This window comes from Natator depressus, chromosome 2 (assembly GCF_965152275.1).
Source record: "Natator depressus isolate rNatDep1 chromosome 2, rNatDep2.hap1, whole genome shotgun sequence".
NCBI classification, from domain to species: domain Eukaryota; kingdom Metazoa; phylum Chordata; order Testudines; family Cheloniidae; genus Natator; species Natator depressus.
This window is the reverse complement of record NC_134235.1, coordinates 239434667-239455140: the sequence shown is the minus strand read 5'-3', so window position 1 is coordinate 239455140 and position 20474 is coordinate 239434667. Positions and strand designations below refer to the sequence as shown.

At 39.0% G+C, this 20474-nt stretch overlaps 1 protein-coding gene across 5 annotated transcripts in view; it reads left to right on the top strand.

Annotated features, from left to right (window-relative positions):
- PFKP (phosphofructokinase, platelet) overlaps positions 1-20474 on the top strand; it is an 82858-nt gene that overhangs the window by 37510 nt on the left and 24874 nt on the right. For 3 of the 5 annotated variants that reach the window (XM_074946235.1, XM_074946233.1, XM_074946232.1), the window contains exons 8-15: positions 533-628; positions 2422-2514; positions 3827-3952; positions 4589-4653; positions 8837-8906; positions 15899-16045; positions 17652-17722; positions 19374-19461. In XM_074946235.1, the coding sequence (XP_074802336.1) occupies positions 533-628; positions 2422-2514; positions 3827-3952; positions 4589-4653; positions 8837-8906; positions 15899-16045; positions 17652-17722; positions 19374-19461 (756 nt within the window). Of the gene's footprint in view, positions 1-532; positions 629-2421; positions 2515-3826; positions 3953-4588; positions 4654-8836; positions 8907-11850; positions 11869-15898; positions 16046-17651; positions 17723-19373; positions 19462-20474 lie in introns of all 5 variants that reach the window. The other 2 variants (XM_074946231.1, XM_074946230.1) reach the window with 1 other exon arrangement.

Sequence of the window (20474 nt, the reverse complement as noted above, 5' to 3'; positions counted from 1 at the left end):
CCGACCAGTCAACCACACACCTCATTTGGAACTGGAAGTATGCAATCAGGTAGCAGCAGACCAAAAAAACCCAAAAGTAAATACAGTACAGTACTGTGTTAAATGTAAACTACTAAAAAATAAAGGGAAAGTTTGACAAGGTAAGGAAACTGTTTCTGTGCTTGTTTCATTTAGATGGTTAAAAGCAGCATTTTTCTTCTGCATAATAAAGTTTCAAAGCTGTATTAAGTCAATGTTTGGTTGTAAACTTTTGAAGAACAGCCATAATGTTTTGTTCAGCGTTACAAACAACTTCCATTCCCGAGGTGTTCGTAACTCTGAGGTTCTACTGTATATAGATGTCTTTCTCTCCTTTTTGATTGGATTAGTTGAGCTACAAATACTTTTGGTAAATTATCCAAAGGAAAAGATTCTAGTCACTGGAGTTTAATATGCAGTAGTTAGCTTTCAAAACTCTTTTTTTTTTTTTAATGGTGTACCTTGTTTCGGGGTTTGTTTTTTTTTACAACATCCAGTGTTTTTCTTCTCATAGAACCGTGCACGAAAGAAAAGGCTGAATATCATAATTGTGGCAGAAGGTGCCATTGATTCTCACAACAAACCTATAACTTCAGAAAAGGTTAAGGATGTAAGTATCAAACCTCTTTGTAATACAGTTTCTGCTGTGGCTATAATTTAGTGTAGTTCCCTTTCCACTGCTAAAACTAGAATTTCCACAGGCATTCTGGTAATACAGCCTCTTACAGTACTTGCCAGTTGAATTTTTATGCTTGTGCTTTATGGACTTAATTCAGAGCCCATTGAGGTAAATGGGAATCTTTCAATTGGTTTCCATGGACTTTGGATTGGGACCTATTTTTTGTTAAATTAGAGGGCAGTCAATGAAGTGTTATTTTTAGAGACTTGATCTCTAAGAGATCTGCTTAAATTTGTCTCATATAATTAATTATTAGATGATGGTATCTGATGGTTCTTGGTCGAAAATAAGTGATGGTCTGTCAAGTTCCTGGTGGACTAATGATGCCCTTATCACAATTTACCAGTAAAGGAAACATTTGGGGAAATCTCACCAATGCCAAGGATTAAATAGGCACTGCGAATAGAATTACCCTCTCATGCTTGGAAATGGTCCTTTTTGGAAACAAGTTTTGAAACACATTCATTGACAGAATGGTGTGAGGAAACTTGAACTGACACTGCCTGTGCATCACCTGTTCTGTGATTACAGCACTTTGTTCTCCATAGCTGTCAGTCTGGCACTTTTCAGGAGCGCTCAGATAATGAAGTAGTCCTTGACTTATCAATATAGAATTGTACTCCATTTAAAAAACTACAAATTAGTTGCACTGATTAGAGTGTTTAAGTAAAAGTGTGGGAAATAGTTGTCACTCATCTTGTTTTTTACAGAGGAAAACACTACTTGCTTGTTACACAGACTTCAGTCTGTTAAAAAGTCTAGGAAGCTATAAATAGCAGGAATGTAACTCTTGGGGAGAGTGAGTGAGGTGTTCATACATCTCCTTGGTAGGAGAGGGGAAAGTATGCAGTACTTATTTCTGTTTGCTTACATCTTAACCTTACACTATAACAGAGGAGATTTTGATGAATGATCCTATTTTAGTGAGCCTGGACTTGTACGTTACTGATGAGTAAATGGACTGAAAAGAAAATGTAGCTGGAGGCAGTAAATAACTGCATATGTTTTTCTTTTGTGTCTCTTTGTGTTCTTTTTTCAGTATAAAATTATTTCATTCTCTGTGATTTTCCCAGTAAAAACATCAGGCTATTAAACTGGACAGATTTTACTGTTACTGAGAGGGATAAAAACCAACATTTTTTATTTGGTGGAGCCCAAAATTTCTGGAACAAATTGTTGTACCTCCTTTTGTTCACGGACATCAGCCAAAGGCAGTGAATCAGAAAATCTGTATAAGGCTAAATGCCTTCACAGGGGGTTTAATTGCACAATTACTCCAAGATATTTAGTACCATATATTTATAATATGGTTATAAAGAAACCCTATTGCAGTAGATTATTTTTTCCAGGCTTCTAGTTGTGATGTTTAAACCTTTTTTATAAGGTTAAGGACAGCATATATATTTTCTGTTTTTTCTAAGTGGTCATTTGTTACTAAATAAATGACATCAGTATGCGTCTCTCTAATTAAAGCATTGTAGCCAAAAAAACTTCTTTACCATTCTTAAACTGAACATTACAGTAGGAGTCTGGAGATGAGTTTTCCTAACCTAGATGCAAAGAGACTTAAGTAAATTCCTTAGTTGTGTCACCATTGTTGATGTGTGACATTTATATCATATATAGTCTAATATTACAATATTCCCAATGTGTGCACAGTGTATAACTGCCATAGTGTCGCTGGTATTTTATATTTCTCATTTATGCTTTGAAATTCTTTGCAGCTTGTGGTTCAGCAGCTGGGATTTGACACTCGTGTGACTATCCTGGGTCATGTTCAAAGAGGAGGTACTCCTTCAGCTTTTGATAGAATTTTGGTGAGTGAAGCTATGGTGATAACTTACATCTGTCTGCAAACCCTGGAAGGGTGCATGTTGCAACAGCAGTAGTAATGTGCTTCCACTTATGCATACATTTTCATTTTGAATCATTTATAAAAACCAGTTAACACCCTCAAAACTTTTGTGAAGTAGCCAAATATAATTATTGTCCCCAACTCAAGCAAAAGAAAAGTAAAGTGGTTTGCCCCAGGCAACATACAGAGACTGTGGCAGAGCCAGGTTTAACACTCAGTAACTACTGGCTCCTAACTCCTTGCTGATTCCATTGCCGCCTCTCTATAGGCGATTTAATCCACAATTGGAGAATCACATCAAATCCAAAATTGGTCCACTGAAATCAATACTTAACGTGCTTAAATTTTTCTGGTTGGGGCCATCTTCTATTCTACTATTTTAGGCATCCCTCTAAATGGACAAAAGAACTGGGAGTTAGACAAAAATATGGATTATGTACAGCAAAACCCTATACACATGCACTAGAATTGGGGTGACAAAGTGTAAGACCTTGTCTCCACTAGAAAGTGTGTGCTGGTATAGCTATACCAGTACAGCCATACGGACAAACTCCCACCGCATAGACACAGCTTATATGGTGTTTAAAAAAAAAAAAAAGAGTGCTCTTGCTAGTATAGTTTATACCAGTTCCCCACATGAAAAAAAGCTTACTGGTAAAAGAGTGTTTTTTGCCAGTATAACTACAACTACACTAAGGGTATTGCTGGTATATAAATGTCATAAAAATAATCACACTACACAGAAGCATTACTATACCTGCAAAAGTTTCTAGTGTACGCCTGGCTTTAAACTGCCTTTGCTACTCATCCTTGTGGTGCTATATATCAAAGTCACCTACCTAAATGAATGAAAGATATAGTTTGTGGATGTGCAGAGAGCATGCACATAAACATGCTCAGTTATTGCTGATAGGTGCTGTATATGGATATAAGTAGGTGGGTAGATTTTAAAAAAGAATGACCTTCACTGTAATGTATTTATTAATAATCGTATTTACTAGTAATCCTATTTCCTTTAGAAGAGCTCTGATTAAAACCTGACTGTGCAGTGGGCTTGACAAGCCAGCTGTGAGAGCAGTCTTACTTGTCCTGTGGGTCACAATATATTAAACATAACCAGCTGTGATCACAGTTATCAAGGAATGATTGTTTTAACAATGTAAAGAGAAATCTCGGGTACTTCCCTGTTTCTGTGGTGGGAGCCAACTATTTTACTCCTTTTTAGTACTGAGAGCATCCCCAAATACAGAAACATCTCTCTCTATATTTTTCAGGCAAGCCGTATGGGCGTGGAAGCTGTCCTGGCCCTTCTAGAGGCTACACCAGATACTCCTGCTTGTGTTGTGTCCTTGTCTGGGAACCAGGCTGTCCGTCTGCCTTTAATGGAGTGTGTGCAGATGGTGAGTTCCGGGAGAAGAGCCAGTTTACACTTATTCATTAACTATAGCAAAGTGCTCTAACAGTCAATGGTCTGTTATTAGTTAGAACACATGAATGGAACACTTAACTGTGTTTGGTAATAATGACCTCTTCTTATGTCTTTGCTGTATGTAATTACTATGTAGTTGTTTTAGGGAATAATCACTGACAAATGCAGTCCAACAAAGAAACATTGCTGCTTTTTTTCAGATTTGGAAACCTGTATTGTTTTTCAGTTTCATCTGAATCTTTCATTTTGCACCTTGTCTCTTTGATTACAAAATCTCCATCCATTATAGCCCATTTGCATTAATCTGGTTTCCTCCTCCGAAATTATTCAGAGTTCATCCCAATTTAAATTAAAAAAAATTTCTCCTTCTGTGGCTGTTTTAGGTGCCAATTTTCCCTCTCCCGCCCTCAAACCTGCTTGTCCTCTATAGAAACGGAAAGAAAAATATTAAAATGCCAGTGAGATGCAGGTCACAACAGACAACAAATCAAACAACAGATTGTCCTTTCAGTATTCCAAATAGTAGTGCTATTTCAGAACCGATCCATTTACAGTACAGTCCTTAGTTTACTAACCTTTTATTCTATTCTTTTCATTAATTTTTAAGACTCAAGAAGTACAGAAAGCAATGGATGAAAGAAAGTTTTGTGAAGCTGTCAGACTTCGTGGAAGGTACAACACATCAAATCATACCCATCTATCTGCTTTAGGAGATACTGAACTGCTTTGTCTTCCCATTAATGTACCAGGGCCTGGGGCTGCTCAGGCATTATTCTGCATAACTGTCCACTCCCTTTCCTCCTGCACCTCAGCTTAACGCTTTGCTGAAGCACAGACAAGAGTTCAATCTTTATGGGATTTTTCAGAAAGCATTACACAGAGTTAAACCCCAGGGATATTGTATGTAAGACTCTGCTAAATAAATGGTAATAATCCCCAATTAATTTAAAAGAGAGCACCACACTTTCTTAGTTAAGCAAACATTTAATATGCACAAAACACACTTTAAATAGGATAAAATGTTATTCATAGTATTCCAAATTACTTTTAAGGAAAAGCTCTGAGACAGTAAATCTGCTGGTACCCTGTACAGACCTTCCCCCTTTTGTTTCTGTTACAAACATTCAAATAGAAGGTTTCAGCATAACATTTTCTGTTCGTTAGCACACACATCAAAGCACATTCTGCTCTGATCTTCTCTCAGAGATGATTTTGCAGTCTTTATGATGTGACCATGGTATGTTGTGTGTGTCACCTGGACTCTTCAGAGCACGAGAAATGGGAGCATCTCAATCCTTTAAAACACTTCAGAACCCTGTCAGCAAATGAACAGTTGGGGGATCTCCACAGCTAGCAGGAGTGCAGCCTTCAGGTTAACAGCTGACTGGTCCTCTCAGACTTTGGTAAAACAGTATCTTGTATCCAAAGTGGCACAGGGATTGGGACTCAATCCACATGGCAGATGCGTCGCTTGGTCCTGTGTCAATCAGCCACTGAGTCCACAGGGCTGTCTTTAACTCTTATACTTTTAACCTTCCCCACTCCGGCTCTCTGATTGGCTCAGTTCTCAGAGGGTGACTAGAGTGTGACCTGCCCGGTGGGTTGTGCACAATGAGAACTTCCTACAGAGCCTCAGAACCAGCTACTGAGCATGTTAGTTTAATTGCCACATCCTGTTCTACAAGTTTCTATGCCCTTCTAGCTGAATTGCCCTGTCCTGCTCTCTGCATGTGTGCAGAGATACAGAATATCCAACCAAGATCTATGTCTCTTCTCCACTGCTTCTCTTCCCCTCCTAAGAGAAACTAAGTCAAATGCTGCAGTACCAGGCATGTGGGTTACATTAACACTGGCTATTTTATTTTAAGTAATGTAGTTAATTATATTGCCAGTAACAGTGGTAGAGGAGGTTTCAGAGGAGTAACCTAGAAAGGACAGTTATAAAAGTTCATATTCCTATAATTTTCAAAGACAAGAAACGATAATTAACTGCAGCTTGCTTTAAGACTTCAACATAGACTTTGATCCTGATGTAAGTCTACCATTCAGGCAAGAATGAGTCAACAGGATTGTTTGTCTGAGGTGACTGATAATGCTAGTGACTGAATATGTTTGCTTATGCATAAAATTTGGAACCAAGTACATAGTGTATTAGGCCTAGTAATGGTAGTTTTGGTTGTTTTATAATCACTGCATTAGATCACTGCAAAAACAGTGCAACTCTATTAAGGATTTGTGAAAGTTAGTATAAGAGAAACAAATCAATTATTGCTTCAAGTTGTTTAATGACAAAACACATCCTTACTTATCTGTAGTACTACTTTGCCTGTTAAATTTTAGAGGGATCTTAGTGACATTCTCACTGTTCTTTTAAATACTTTACATTATTTTCAGAGTTCTAAACTTTTCATCTTTCCAGTTTTTAAGCTGTTTTGCATCTGTGATTTAACGTTACAAACAAACAAATTATTCCTGTTAAGTGTCTGAATTTGGAAAGTCACTGTGATTGTGGTTAAAGTGGGTGAATGCTACCTGATAAAAATGTGTTTCCTTATGTAAGTCAGCATACTCAGTTGTAAATTTATATATAATGAAGATAAGCACTTTAGAGAGTAAGATACAGTCATTATCACCTTTAATACTTTTCAATAGCTTTTGTAAATAAATAATATTACCACAGTATACTCCCTAGGCGTTCCCTATACTAAGTCATATTAACTTCCAGTAGTTGCAAAGATAACATTGTAAAGTTTTTAAGGTCAGCCACTGTAACTTGAGTTGCTGTCTTTGGTATTATTTACTCTTTAGTTTAATAATGTTGCCCTTTTGATCTGAGCAGCTAGTCAGTTTGGGGCTCTGTGGATGTTCCAGTTGGGAATAGAAATTGGTGGTAGAAAGGTATTACTTTGATGTAGTTTTGGTTATTTACAAAGAACGTACGAGGTCCTGTGTCTTTGAATGCAGAAGGAATCGAATAGCCAGAAACAGCTTCTTTTGCTCACAGCGCCAAGAGCATGTTAGTCAGCCTGCATCCCTGACCCCCAAATTTCTCCTCAGATTTCTTCTAGGGTCGGGCGCAGTGCTTTTAGCTGCTCCATTAGGCTGTATCTCTCTGAAAGCAATACTAAGAAAAAGCTCTTGTGTAGGTTAACACTCCTTTTGTCTTAGATGGGGGCTTATGTTTACAGTTATGTTTAATGAAGGGTGAGTTCATACCTATCAGTCTCAATCCCATAACAAAATTTCACCCAGCTCAGAAGAATAACTTCTGTTGAAGAATGTGCATCTCCTAAACTAAAATCCTTAGTTTTCTTTTCTCTTCTGCAGACTAGAAATAGTCATTGTCTAAAGAAAAGGAGTACTTGTGGCACCTTAGAGACTAACCAATTTATTTGAGCATAAGCTTTCGTGAGCTACAGCTCACTTCATCGGATGCATCCGATGAAGTGAGCTGTAGCTCACGAAAGCTTATGTATGCTCAAATAAACTGGTTAGTCTCTAAGGTGCCACAAGTACTCCTTTTCTTTATGCGAATACAGACTAACACAGCTGTTACTCTGAAACCAGTCATTGTCTAGTCATTGGCACCTCCTGAACCAGCTTAATTGCTGTAAGTTTGCATCTTGCCATTCAGTTTTTGTGAGGCAACCTTACACCCTCATTCATGTCAGTTAGGGGTAAAAGTGAAGCTTCCTGTTGCAGCTCTCTTGTAGAAAATGTAATAGTGTTTGGCCTTAAATTTTCTCCTCTCTGGTATGACAGTGAAGTCTGGCCATCCTGCTGCTTTCCATTCACGCATATTCAGGGCTAAAAGTGATTAGCAATAGGAGACTGATCCTCCTTCCATCACTAAAAGGATCACTTCTGATTGTAAAAAAATTATGACCCTGTATGTGCTTCTAGCAGGTAATGAGAACAATACTAACAACCCCTTTCATCTTTCTAAATCATCTCTGTAAAATCAGAATTCTGGTTTTGGGAGTCTATAATGTGTCTAAAAAGAACAGGAGTACTTGTGGCAACCTAGAGACTAACAAATTTATTTGAGAATAAGCTTTTGTGGGCTAAAACTCACTTCATCGGATGTATGCAGTGAAAAATACAGTAGGAAGATATATATACACACAGAGAACATGAAACAATGTGTGTTATCATATACACTATAATGAGAGCGATCAGTTAAGGTGAGCTAGTACCAACAGGAGAGGAAAAAAAACCTTTTGTAGTGATAATCAAGGTGGGCCATTTCCAGCAGTTTACAAGAACGTGTGAGGAACAGTAGGGGGAAAAATAAACATGGAGAAATATTTGTTTATTTTTGCATGTTTATTTTTTCCCCCTACTGTTCCTCACACGTTCTTGTCAACTGCTGGAAATGGCCCACTTTGATTATCACTACAAAAGGTTTTTTTTCTCTCTTGCTGATAATAGCTCACCTTAACTGATCACTCTCGTTATAGTGTATATGATAACACGCATTGTTTCATGTTCTCTGTGTGTGTGTGTGTGTATGTGTGTGTGTATATATGTATATATATATCTCTATCTTCCTGCTGTATTTTCCACTGCATGAATCCGATGAAGTGGGTTTTAGCCCATGAAAGCTTTTGCTCAGATAAATTTGTTAGTCTCTAAGGTGCCACAAGGACTCCTGTTCTTTTTGTGGATACAAACAAACACGGCTGTTACTCTGAAACCTATAATGTGTGTGACTTCTATTTGGGATGCAAAGTGCCAAATTTAGCAACTTGTCAAAACTGCATAGACAGAGAGATCCTTATTAGTTACAAAAACACATATTTTCTTGAAAGAATTTAAAAACTACATAATGAAAATATTATTTTTCCTTCTTTAGGAGCTTTGAAAACAACCTAAACACCTACAAATTATTGTCTCACAGAAGACCAGATGCAGAACTTCCAAAGGTAAGTCATAACATTTGAATAATTAAATGAGCCATTCTGTTTTTCTGCCCAGTGCACAGAATAATTTTTGTCTGGAGCATTTTAACAAAGAAATCTTAAAACAATATATTCAGTTTGGAATTTAACAACTGTTTCTCTAAAAATAACCTTGTACTGTATTTGGTATAATTAAAATAAAAACTTTAATGAAAGATAGAGGCTTGGTAGGAGATACTTTGAAGTTCATCATAAAATTGGTATAGAGTAATAGTCCTTTAAAGCCAAGTAATATTCTTCCTAGGAAATTCCTTTCAAAGGAACTTACCTATCATGGGTATATCTATGGTGCCTGTTGCTGTCTATCTATGTGCTAGTGCCTCCTATTATGCTCTCTTATTCTGCATGGCATGGAAGGATGCAAAAGCAAAGTACTTAGACTTAAAAGAACCTGAAAGTCTTGGTGGAAGGGGAGAGGACACTGGGTAGGAGGATTCTTCACCTCAGCATCCAACGGGCAAAACAGTTTATGAGACCTCAGTGTGTGCGGCTAGAAGGCTAGAGGGTGGAGTTAGGGATCAGCAACTGCATATACCATGTGGGCCTGCTCTAACCATTCATTCATTGTGCATAGATTAGTGGTAAAATAATCCTGATTTTCCCCTAGTTTGCGAATTGTTCATAAACCAGTCTTGAGCCCTACCAGTATATTCATTATTAGGAAGCGTTCACCAAACAGTTTATGTAAACAAATTTCAGCCTGTGGGTTATTCACAGTTTGTTCATTTTGACTATTCCGTTTTCATTATTCCTGATTTGTGGTGTAGGATAAATCACCTAAATCACCTGTTGTTGTTTCTTCTTCCTGGTTGGATGAGTTGTATTTTTTTATGGAAGAACGATGTGAATAATGCTGTTCCAGTATGACATTCTGGAAAAAAAAAAAAAAACCCTCAGATTAAAATTAGGGAACATTCGCATGCATACCAGGTGGCCACCCAGAAATGTTGTGAACAGCTAATATCATGACCCCCACATGTAGTGCAAACAAAACATGCCATTTTAGTTTGCAAAAAATACTGAGGTGGGGGAGGGCGCTTATTACTGCTACTTGCAATGTTATTTTAAGTCCCTGGCTTCTATTCCCCTCATAGGAGTGAATAGTAGTGTACGTAAGCCAGTCAGTGTGGTGCTTTGTTCCCCTGTAGTGGTAGCTGGGCCAAAGAGGTTGTCCTTATACAGCCTAAGCTAACAGAGGTGAGACTTTTTGCTCAGGCAGTAGAGGCTCTATCCATTTAGAACCAGAGGCCCCAGGTTCAAAACCCATTGCTGAGGACCCATGCCCCAGGTGTGGTATTACAAATGCAGTTGCAGACCGCCAAACAATGGCATCACATCCACAAACCAAGGAAAGTACTTTGCATGGAAGCCTTGAGATCCCCAAAATGTGGGCCAAGATTCTCCATGAATCCTTGAGCTCTGTATCATTAGATGGCCTTGCCTTCTCTGTAATGTTTACTAACCCTTCCTCCACTTAGGTTTTCTGTCATATATGTTCTGTAGTCTCAGAGGGGGAGGGATAGCTCAGTGGTTTGAGCATTGGCCTGCTAAACCCAGGATGCTCCGATGAAGTGAGCTGTAGCTCACGAAAACTTGTGCTCAAATAAATTTGTTAGTCTCTAAGGTGCCACAAGTACTCCTTTTCTTTCTGTGGATACAGACTAACACGGCTGCTACTCTGAAAACTTTCCATAGTCTTTGGAAAAATGGAATTGCTAGAGTATAAACTTTCTGGCTTAGATTTATTGCCATTTATTCTTAGCCACTGGCCAAGAGTTTAAACATGAATACAGAAAATATTGATTATATATATAGGAACTGAGAAAGTATGGCAACATGCAGATAGATAAAACCAGGAAGAACTTATGCTTTAAAGGAAATCGGGCAATGAAGAAAACAAGAAATATAAAGTAGAGACAATTTTACAACTAGAAACAAATAAAATGGCAGAAAAAAAACCAAACAGGGCAGAGGAATCTTTAGGCATAAAGGCCAAGAGTTTCAAAAATAGGAGCCTAAATTAGGTTCCAAAATGCATATTTAGATGCCTAAATCAGTGGCCTGATTTTCAGGAGTGCTGAGCGCTTAGTAGAATCTGTTGATCGTAATGGGAGCTGATGGATGATCAGCACAGCAGCTTTGAACAACCAGGCTATTTATTTAGATACCTAAACATAGGAGTTTAGCTTGAGGCTAATATTTTTTTTTAAATCTTGGCTATAGTCTTGCTGTGTATGGCATTAGTGGGTGTTTTAGGTTGGCCTGTAATTGTTAGTAACTGTTAGGATTTGGTAAAACAAGTGTTTCTGGTTTTGTCTTGTAAGTGTTAAGAGGTTTTGGATTTACATTCTTCGGGTGCTTGGCAGTTTAAAAATATCCAGAAAATGTTTTTTCACTAAAGATAAAAAATGTAAATGAACTATTGATATAATATGTCACAGGAATTTATATAATTATTGTTGTCTAAAAGCAAACACACATAGAAAACTAGTCAAACTTACTGGGGAAAAAAAGATAAGAACAGGGTGGAAAGGAAGAATAATAAAGCCAAGAATATAGTAACTTAGTGGCTTGTTACAGAAAGAAAAATAACTAAAAAATCTATTGCAAGATAATAATCCTCGGCTGGTATAAATCAGCATTGCTCCTATACTAGGTAAGGGAATCACCCGTAGTATTCTAGTGCAAAATAAATAAATACAAATATTTGTCAATGTCTAAGTTTCTTGATGAAGATTTTGTTTCTTGAGTAACTGATCAAATTTTGAGTATTAACCCATTTATGCGGAGAACCCTTGCATTGTAGGATTGTAGTTACTATCTTGTTCCAATCGTGAGGTTGTTAATTAGCAGAAAATGTCTGTAGGAGTAGCCTGTTACTTAAAAATCTTTCTGTTCTCTTTAACAGGATGATCTCTCATGTAGTGTACGTAATTATTTGCACAGTGACTAACCTTAGACAGCTCAGTAACCTTTGTAGGTTTTGAGACTGTTTTACTTTTGCATGGTAATGAGATTTAATTTGCCTTTTTAAAAAAATTATTTTAAACTTGTGCTCAACAGCTGGATGGTAGAATGTTCAGGACCTGTGCTTCAGTTTTGCCACAGAATTATTTATATCAAGCCTTTTTCACCCCAAGCCCCCTGAATTTTAGAGTTTGTGCAATAACTCTAAAATGAAACTTAAATTGACTTCTGTAAAATGAAGATTTCATAATGTACTGATAACCATTTTTCTGTAGAAACTTTTAATGCTTATCTATCGTGGCATGTTTATCCCAAGCCATACCATGTGTATTGACAGAGGGTTATAAAAAACAGGGGGCCTGATCCTGCAAACTCAAGTAGACTCCTTGCATGATTTAAGGGCCCAATGCTGAAAATTTAATATTGATATAAAATACTAGTGAAGAATGAAGGGGTCAATGGAGAATAAAAGCAAAGAGCATAAGATCTGTAGATATCTGAATTACCAAAGTGTTATCATAGTTTTAATAACTTAATGACGCTTCTTAGTCCTGGGAGCAAACAAGTGTCCACCATCTAGTTCCATTGTCTAGGGATGAGCAGTGGTAAGATGATTTATCCAGTCCATTCATTATTAGATGAATATAGAGGTGATGTCCAAGAAAAATTATCTTTTTTGATTTCCAAGAGGTCAAATAATAAATTCCTCTACTACCTATTCTAGTCTTTAAGTATCAGGATGCAAAATTCTGGCAATGGGGCAACAGAAATATCCAAATGTTACTCGCCATCAGCCACATGTAAGCAAAAAGATTTAATGTTTCAGGAGCCACAGCCATTCCATTTTTAATAGCCACAATATTATGTAAGATTTACCAATACCATGTGTGAAGGCTTAGTCATTGGGCAAATTAAACATCTCCTTGAAGGTAGCAGAAGAAAATTTAAATATCAATTTGCAGTACAAAACTTTTAATAAATTGCTCAGTATAAAATCCTCTAGGACAGACAGTTGATATTATGTTTTTTTAAATTGGACTTACATATAAATTAGCAGCCCAAACATAATATTTTGTTATACATTCTTAATAAATGAAAGCATACACATGCATTCTACATACTGTATATAATAAGGCCCTGATCCAGCAAAGTCATGCCTATTTCTTGCAGAGTTAAAGTCATAGAAAGACAGCTGTAGTACTTAAATGCTTTGCTGGCTATGATCCTAAGTGTGCAGCAGCATAGTGTTCCTTCAGATCAGGGGCAGTCAAACTTTTTGGCCTGAGGGCTGCATCAGGTTTCGGAAATTGTATGGAGGGACGGTTAGGGGAGGCTGTACCTCCCCAAAGAGCCAGGTGTGGCCCGGCCCCTGCCCCCTATTTCCCCCCCCAGCTTCTTGCCCCCCTGACGTCCCCTGACCGCCCCAGGTACCCCTGCCCCTGACTGCCCCCCGCCACCCCATCCAACCCCCACCCCTCCTTCCTGATGGCCCCCCAGGGACCCCTGGCCCCATTCAACCCCCCTGTTCCCTGCCCTCTGACCGCCCCAACCCCTATCCACACCCCCGCCCCCTGACCTCTATCTCGAACTCCCCTGCCCTCTATGCAACCCCCTTACCATGCTGCCTGGAGCACTGGTGGCTCCAGGAGCTCGCAGCCCCACCTCCCAGAGCATTGCACCAGAGGCGCAGTGAGCTGAGGCTGTGGGGGAGGGGGAACAGCAGGGGAGGGGCCGGGGGCTAGCCTCCTGGGCCAGGAGCTCAGGGGCCAGGCAGGAGGGTCCCGTGGGCCGGATGTGGCTCGCGGGCCATAGTTTGCCCACCTGTGCTTCAGATACAGGAAGATTAGACTCTTCACTACAGGCAAACACAGTCTGGCATGCACTGTCACACTCTATGGCACAATGGCCGGGAAATAACACTGCCCATGCAATATTTGCATAAATACCATGATTTTTGTTAGCAACTGTTTTGGTTTTTACAATCTGTAATCTTTAGAAAAAAAACCCAAAATGTTTGTTCTCTTTTGGGATTGAAAATGGAAGAGTTTCCTCCTCAGTTAGGCCATTGCTATGCCAAAATCCAGGCAGAGCACTTTAATGCATGCCATTTTAATGTGGAGGTGCTGCTGAATGTGATTAACAAATTGCTTAAAGCTCAATGAGTGCTGCCACGCAAGCTCAGACTATTTTGCATTTTGCTTCTGCTGTTCACTAGCTCTTGAATGCTTCACCCTTACTAAATGTAAAATAACATGGCTTACCTTCTGGAGAAGTTAAACTACGCAAAGTTTTAGTTCTATCCTTATTAAGATATTTTTTGCCAGTATTAATTTCAACTGTGGAAATACGAAACCAAATTCTATGTATTATGAATATAGACTTACTTCTTTCATTTAAAAGAAATGGATCATATTCTTAACTGGTGTAAATCAGCATGGCTTCATGGAAGTCAATGGAGCTGCACTGATTTACACTGTCTGAGGATCTGGCCCAATATCTAAAAGTTATAATTTAATGATTTTTTTTTTAGTACAACTTTCAAGGAAAATAACCAGTGATTAATTTGTAAAGAACACTTCTCTATTTCAGGTACTGCTTGTTGTAGGGAAGACTTGAGTTGAGTAGAGTTCTATGAACCATGGTTAAAATTAGTCAGAAAGATGTTTTGCTAATTTTTTACTCAATAACTTGACTTTTTTTATCCTGATAAAGCTCATTTTGACTTGTCATTTCCTTTAGCACTTAGAATGGAAATCAAAGCATAGAGCTGTTTCTTTAGGAAAGAATCCGTGGGCTCAGTTACACCAGTCTGAAGTAGGAGTAACTCCATTGCAGAAAAGAATATTTGCTGTTCCAAACCTGGTGTGAGGTCAGAATTGGACCTTGTATATCTGACCTATAAATAAAAGGAACAGCTTACAACAACATTGTGTGTATTTGGTTACCTGAGGAGTACTGAATATGCTTTCCTGTAAAGCCCCTAACAAACAATTGTTTTGACATAACCAAGGTAAATTCATAATTAAGCAGTGTAAAGAGGGACTTTGACACTGATAAAAGCATGTGTACAAAGCACAAATTACCTGATAATGTTCTGTTTCCCTTTATTATAGCAGATTTTGTTTTATTGAGAGTTTTTCTCCTTACAGCCCAGCTTGTTCTCTGCTCTGATCTTTAGTGAAGTCATAAACCTCTATCTGATGTTGTAGCCTTAGCCGTGAAATCACTGCAATATTACATGTTCATTATCCTGACTTCACTGTAGAATTGAACAGAGAGACATTCTGAGCTCTGAAAGGACTAAACACCTTTACCTAAATACATTTAATTCCAGTCAATAGCAAACATTACGTACCCAAAAGTAGTTTGAGTTGTCTAAATGTGATCTCTGACCTGTAATCCCGCTATGAAAGTCTCTTTCAGTGACCGTTGTTATGGTATCTTGCCTGCATAAGGATTTGGCAGGCATTTTAATTTGAAGCTGATGTCTTTTCTGTTCCATGAGTCGGCTGATAACACATGCCTAGTGGTTATGCCACTGGACCAAAACATGTCCCTTCACACTCTTTGCCTTGCCTACTTTGCGTTTTTTTTGTTGCAAATTTCTGCACTGATATTATGACACCAAGTGGATAACTGAGTTTTTTTTTTTTTGTCATAGTTTTTGACCCTGTTAGAATGAAAATACAAGACCCTGAATGATTTGATTTTCAAGTCAAATGTAGCTCTTGGTCAGAACTGTTTAAATTTTTTTTAGAAAAGCTAGATCTTTTGTTCCTTTTCAGATTGTTTCTATGTGTTTTTTTTTTTAATTTGATGATAATGTGCTGAAACCTTTTCACCCACTTAAATCTAGAACAGCTTTTTTAAACTTTTGAAAACTGCTGTTGATCTTTTTACGATACAGTTGCTATGTAACATTAGAATATCTGTCAGTCACTTCACTGTTGTACATTCGATCTAACAATTGTTTTCTCTTTCTTTTGCAGACTAATTTTAATGTGGCAGTTTTAAATGTAGGTGCCCCTGCAGCCGGTATGAATGCTGCCGTCCGATCTGCAGTAAGAGTTGGCATAACTGAAGGTCACAACATGTTTGCTGTCATTGATGGATTTGAAGGCTTTGCTAGAGGCCAGGTTAGTACGAAATGACTGTATTTAAAGTGCTGTAAACTGTTTTTTTTTATTTTTTACCTTATTGTCATATTTCTAATGGAAATACAGAAATGACTGTGATATCATTCAGTGAACTGACTCCACAAGGGTTTTTAAATTTAACTGCTTATATATAGACACACCTAGTTAATTCAGATTGGAGCTGTATACTTTATTGCCAACAAGAACTTATAAATACATAGATCATGTCACCTGCGTATCTCTACCATTGCTATAGAGACTAAGGATGTCTTGACGCAATATATGGGTGCTGAACACCAGCAACGGAATTCCCTTACAGCTCAGAACCAGATAGTTAGGCTATGCGTTAATATTCAGTTCGAGATCATTTATTGCATGGTTAAGCACCAAGTCTCTTTCCTGAGCGGGTACAATTTCAGAAGAGTGACTCTCTTGTCTGAGGGTGCAAAATTTATGCCAGCCATTGAAACACGGTTACAAATCTGAATAGTTGCACTGCTGTCTCACCGCCGGCGCAGTCCAAGTCGGCAGAGGCTCAGCCTATTTAATTTTACGCCTGCAGCTATTTTTTCACTCCGACACTTTTGCAGGTGTAATATGTGTCTGCAAACAAGCAGCCCTGTCTAAGATGTACCTCTAAGAGCATCCTGTCTTAGGTTAACCCGGTCTGAATTCTTTTGCCTCCTGGATATCTTGGATGAGAAATTCTCTGTATAAGAGGTTCATTGTTTCTGCACAGAGGACAGCTTTAATGTGACCTTGGCAGGATGTTGAGTGTTTGGCAGACTGCCTACATTGTACTGGCCGTTGGAGTATGAAGCATCTGGAGATAAGCACACAGGCTAGATAACAGCGAGATAACAGACCAATCACTGAATCTGTTGTCATGTTTGTGACTTATTATCAGATATACCCCTTCAGTGGAATATGCTATACTATACAGCAACCAAGTCCTGAGATTTGTGACATGCTGTATTTTTGAAACCCTGAAGGACTTCTCTTTAGGGCAGACACAGGTTGGTTGTTTTTCAGAAAGTGGGGATAGGTCTGTCATGATACTTCCCTTCCTCCATGTCTGAGGCAACCCATCAGCTAACCTGGTCTCCCAAGGAGAAGATGGATACAGAGTTTGCCATATTCCACTTTCTAGATTGGCCGGAGGATGGGGATGGGGGTCAGGTCACAGCAGAGTGAAAATTGTTCCTTCTCTTGAGCGAGTGAAGGACCAAGTTTGGGACCTGGCTTTGGATTCTTGCATTATACTATCACGAAAGGTAAGGGGAGGAGATGAGATGGAGGGAGGATGAAAGATAAGAGTTGAGGAAAAAGATGGAGGCAGGATTCATAGAGGAAGAAGGAACAAATAGACAGAGGTGAGCTAAGGGTAAAATTTCAAGGGAGAAAAGGGTAAAATTTCAAGGGAGATTAAATTAACCTCTTGAAACTGAGCTGTGGGATTTTTTGCCAGGTCTCGTTTGTGGTAGCTCCCATGGTGCTAAACATCTGTTCCAAAAGCTTTACATTAAACTGCATCTGTTGCATGACCAAAGATGTAGCATTTGGAAAGTTACTTAAGGGAACCTCCTCTTTTTAACTTTATTTGTAGATAAAGGAAATCAGCTGGGGAGATGTTGGAGGTTGGACTGGACAAGGAGGGTCGCTTCTTGGCACAAAACGGTAATATCGTAATTTTGGCTGCGGTCACTTTACCCAAGTAGAAGAAACAGTGGCCAAAACGTACCTTTTAGTGAGCTCAGAGGTGTATTAGGGGTTTGTGGGGCCTGGACCAGAGCAAGTGGGGGGCCGCTCCCCACCCCTTCCGCCTGCAGTTCCCCCCCCCCCCCCCCCGCAGCCTCCTTCCCCCATCTTCCCCCCCTCATGCTCCTGCTGGGGAAATGAGATTGGGGCATGGGGGCTTCCCCCACTCGTCCAGCACTCCTGCCAGGGAGCGGGGTTGCGGTGCAAGGGTTCCCTTGCACCCTGACAGCAGCGCCAGGCAGACGGAGTGGGGCAAGCCTCTGTGCCCCGACCCCACTCCCTGGCAGAAGAACTGGGTGGATGGGGGGAGCAGGGCAAGCCCCCACGCCCTGACCCTGCTACCTGGAAGGAGCGCCCCCATTTTTCTGGGGCCCCTTGGGCACCTGCCCCATTGGCCCAGTGGCTAATCCGCCACTGAGTGAACTGCATGTGCTGTCTTTACTGTACATTTATGTATTGAAGCTTCTTTTGATTTTTGAGAATTTACCTGAGATCTCTTCTCTTTTAAGTTCAGGGTGTTCAAATTCAGCATTTTGTGGTACTAATGGGTTTCCATCAGTGGAGACAGAATTAAAACAGTCCCTTGTTGTGTATCATTGCTTTAAAACACTTAAGGCTATTGCTACAGAGTATTGTAGGAAGTTACAAGAAGCGTGGTTACATGGCACGTTCCAGTCTTATGATATACAACTTGTGAATGCATTGCTGTGTCCATGCAGACCCATGTTATGTCTATGCATGGAACAGCCTGTGGAATCATGGCTTTATCTTGTGGCTAACACATTCTTTCAACCCATTTACTTAAGAACTTAGTCAGATTTCGCATATCTGATTACCCTATTTAAATTAATCACCTCAGTAAAGTTTAGGACTGTTGGTCATGGGGAAACGTTACGTAAAAACTATTTGCTCCTCCCTGGTTTAAAAGAACAGAGGGAGAAGACCGACTAAAGACGTAATAGACTGAGTTTATTTAATTTTTGGGGTGGATTTCCAAAAAAGTCCTTTCCTGGCTTCCTTTGTTACTGGCTGTAATTGTATTGTGTAATCCTCTCAATATAGGTGATAGCTAGAAAATAAAATCTTTCTATGGAGAAGGCTACGTCTATACTACACGCGAGGGGTGTGATTCCGCTGCTCAAATACACATACCGGGCTAGCTCTCATCGAGCTGGAGTGAGGATAAACAGCAGTGTAGCTGCAGTAGTACCGGGGAGCGAGTAGGGCAGACGAGGCATGGCTTAGGCGTGCCAAATACAAGCCCACCTGAAACCAGTGGGTACAGACTTGGCACGGTGAACCTGTGTCACCACTGCTCATGCTACCATGGCTACACTGATGCTTATACTCACACTAGATTGATGAGAGCCAGTGTGAATATGGGTACACGAGCAGGGAATCACCCTGCCCTGCCAGCTCATAGTGTAGACATAGCCTAAGTGTGTAAAATATAGAACTTTTCGCTATACTGACAATTCAACAACCCATCCTACCAAAACGAACAGGTATTGTCAGTAATATCCATAGATGTTTGACCTCTCGTCTCCTTTCGATTTAACTATTTTTTTAGTACCCTCCCTGCAAAGTATTTGGAGAAGATTGCTGACCAGATGCGCACTAATAACATCAACGCCCTTATGGTTATTGGTGGATTTGAGGTACATTACCTAGTTGTTCTGTTAACTTGTTAGCTGGAGTGGAATTGAAACACACTACACTCATTTTTAAGCATCAAAATATTTTCTTTTCCCCATAACTAAAATTTTGCTTATGTTGAATTTTGATATATGGAACAGAGCGAGAGCTTTTGAGATAAGAAATTTTGGAGATGATCTATGTCTCTGGAGCTTTGGAATGCAGAATAGTTGATAGTAAGTGTAAAACAAAATACATTTTTCCCCCTCAATTAAAAGTAAGACAGCAGGGTAGAACAGATTTTCAAAATAGCCTAAGTGACTTAGGAGCACAAATGCAAATGGGACTTGTGTTCCTAAGAAATGTAGGCACCTTTGAAAGGCCCCATAGTAGTCTTTAAATTATAATAAAAACTGCACCCTGGCTTCTTGTTTAAGCCACTCCAGTTCATATGTTCAGTTCATTCTAATATATTTTAGTTTCTGGATCAATAATCTAGAAATGTATTTTTATTTTTGGAGACAGGGATTTTAGTCTTTTCACCAAAATAACTTTTACTTCATGTACGCCCTGATTCAGGAAAGCATTCCTTTTCAGGAAAGCACGTAAGCATATGTTTTAAAATTAAGCACGTCCTTAAGTGCCTTCCTGAATGTGGATGGATTTATGTGCCTGCATAAGTATTTTCCTGAATCAGGTCCATAGCGATGAGATTAAGGGAACTTAAATGAAAATGACTATGATATTAAAATGTATGGGAATCTGAACTATACAGTAACATTTTCCTATTATCTAGAGCATTGGGTATGTATAAAATATATATCTCATTAAGAGTGAAAGAAGTACTTATTGTTTGTCTCAGAATTTAAATGTGTGATATTTTTAATTTTTATGTATTTTTTGTTAGATTTTAGTGGTTCCTTATTATCCCAATGTGTGATGTGTGCTGTGGTAAAAAATGGCTCTCCCTGTGGCCTCATCCATGTTATAATTCCACCCTTGTCCTCTTTTTATCCCTTCTAATTGTTCACACCGT